Genomic DNA, 1,701 nt, shown 5'->3' on the forward strand with positions numbered 1-1,701 from the left:
GGCTGAAGTGCAGTGGCGCAATCTTGGTTCACTGCAATCTCCACCTCCCAGGTTCAAGCAATTCTCCTGCCTCAGCCCCTTGAATAGCTGGGATTACAGGCGCCCACCACCAAGACCGGCTAATTTTTGTATTTTTAGTAGAGACAGGATTTCACCATGTTGGACAGGATGGTCTCGATCTCCTGACCCTGTGATCTGCCTGCCTCAGCCTCCCAAGGTGTTGGGATTACAGGCATGAGCCACTGCACCCAGCTGCAGTACTCTTTTCATAGATGAGGCAGTGGAGACTCAGGTTAACTTGTTCTTGGAGATTAGTGTCTTGGGTTGAATGGTGGCCCCTCCCTAAAGACATGTCCAACCCCTGGATCCTGTGAACGTGAATGAGAAGTCCTTGCAGATGCAGTTAAGGATCTTGAGTTGAGATCATCCTGCACTACCTGGCGAACCCCAAATCTAATAAGTGCTCTTGTGAGAGAAAGGCAGAGGGGCATTTGAGATGCTCAGAGGGGGAGAGGATGGGGCCCCGGAAGAAGAGATTGGAGTGACCTGACAAGGCCACAAGCCAAGGAATGCCAGCAGCTACCAGGCAGCAGGAAAAGCAAGGAACGGGCTCTCCCCTGGAGCCTCCAGAGACAGTGCAGCTCTGCAGACCCCTTGACTTCAGACTTCCGTGAGAGAGTCAATTTCTGTTGTGCTAAGCTGTGCCGTCTGCTGTAACTTGTTATAGCAGACCTTGGAAACCACCATAATACGGCTGCTAAGGAGATTGAGAGCTGTAAGGAAGTGATGTGGCTGACTCCAAACCCACCATCTTTTTAACACATCCCACTGTCTTGCAGAGTTGAGTGGCATCCAACACCACAAGTGGTGGTGACAAGCAGAACGTATAAATCAGGGTCAGGGACTATCACAGGACAGTGTCACTGCCCACCCTGCAGATCCATGCTTACTTCCAAGTGTTTGGCCAGCCGTCCGGGCTGCAGATAGATCCTGTGTTCATAGGAGCCCAGCTTCCTCCACTTCGCCTCCTGGTAGTGAAGCTCGAACTCCACCTTTGCTCCCGGGAGGACATTGACTTCTGTTCTGAAGTTTTCCATGTCAAGAGCCCTGCTCCTAAAGGTGGAAGCCCCCAACAAAAGTCAACAGATACATGATTGAGTGGCAAGACCCAGAACCTAGGCAGAGGGTGTGCAGACTTTCCTGGACGATCCGACCTGCTCGGTAGTTCACGAAAGTGAACAGTAAGCACACTAGAATAAGTGCAGCTTCTAGATCAGTTGAATCTCAGCAAGAGCTTCAGTCTCCTTCCTGCCTGATCTCCTGCTCGCAGAGCTTCTTACCGACTTGAGTCTTGTCTGCAAAAAGCTTCCAGGGATTGGCCCCTATCCTGGGCCAGGAACTTGACCTCTATCATCACTGATACAGCACCTCTGCCAGATGGAGACCATTACCCTGACTTTTCTGACAATAAAATGTTAGGCTTGCAGAGGATAGGTTACCTGCTCAAGACCCTATATCCAGTCCACTGTGGGACCAGGACTCAAACCCAAGGTTGGAGGGTTCAAAGACAGCACACTCTTCCTATACTGCATTTGAGGCTCACTGGAGGGGTTCTTGATATCTTTGAAGGTCTTCAAAAAGAAAAACTTCATTATTGCATCAAATTGAGTATGTTTCTCTCTCTCTCTTTCTTCTTCTTCT

At 50.0% G+C, this 1,701-nt stretch overlaps 1 protein-coding gene across 1 annotated transcript in view; it reads right to left on the minus strand.

Annotated features, from left to right (window-relative positions):
• The window catches only part of ITIH2 (inter-alpha-trypsin inhibitor heavy chain 2), a 41,666-nt gene that overhangs the window by 27,380 nt on the left and 12,585 nt on the right, over positions 1-1,701 (minus strand). The window contains exon 6 of the mRNA XM_017521154.2: positions 951-1,113. Coding sequence (XP_017376643.1) covers positions 951-1,113 — 163 coding nt within the window. The remainder of the gene's footprint in view (positions 1-950; positions 1,114-1,701) is intronic.

The sequence above is a fragment of the Cebus imitator genome, unplaced genomic scaffold (genome assembly GCF_001604975.1).
Source record: "Cebus imitator isolate Cc_AM_T3 unplaced genomic scaffold, Cebus_imitator-1.0 Scaffold20, whole genome shotgun sequence".
In the NCBI taxonomy this organism is placed as follows: domain Eukaryota; kingdom Metazoa; phylum Chordata; class Mammalia; order Primates; family Cebidae; genus Cebus; species Cebus imitator.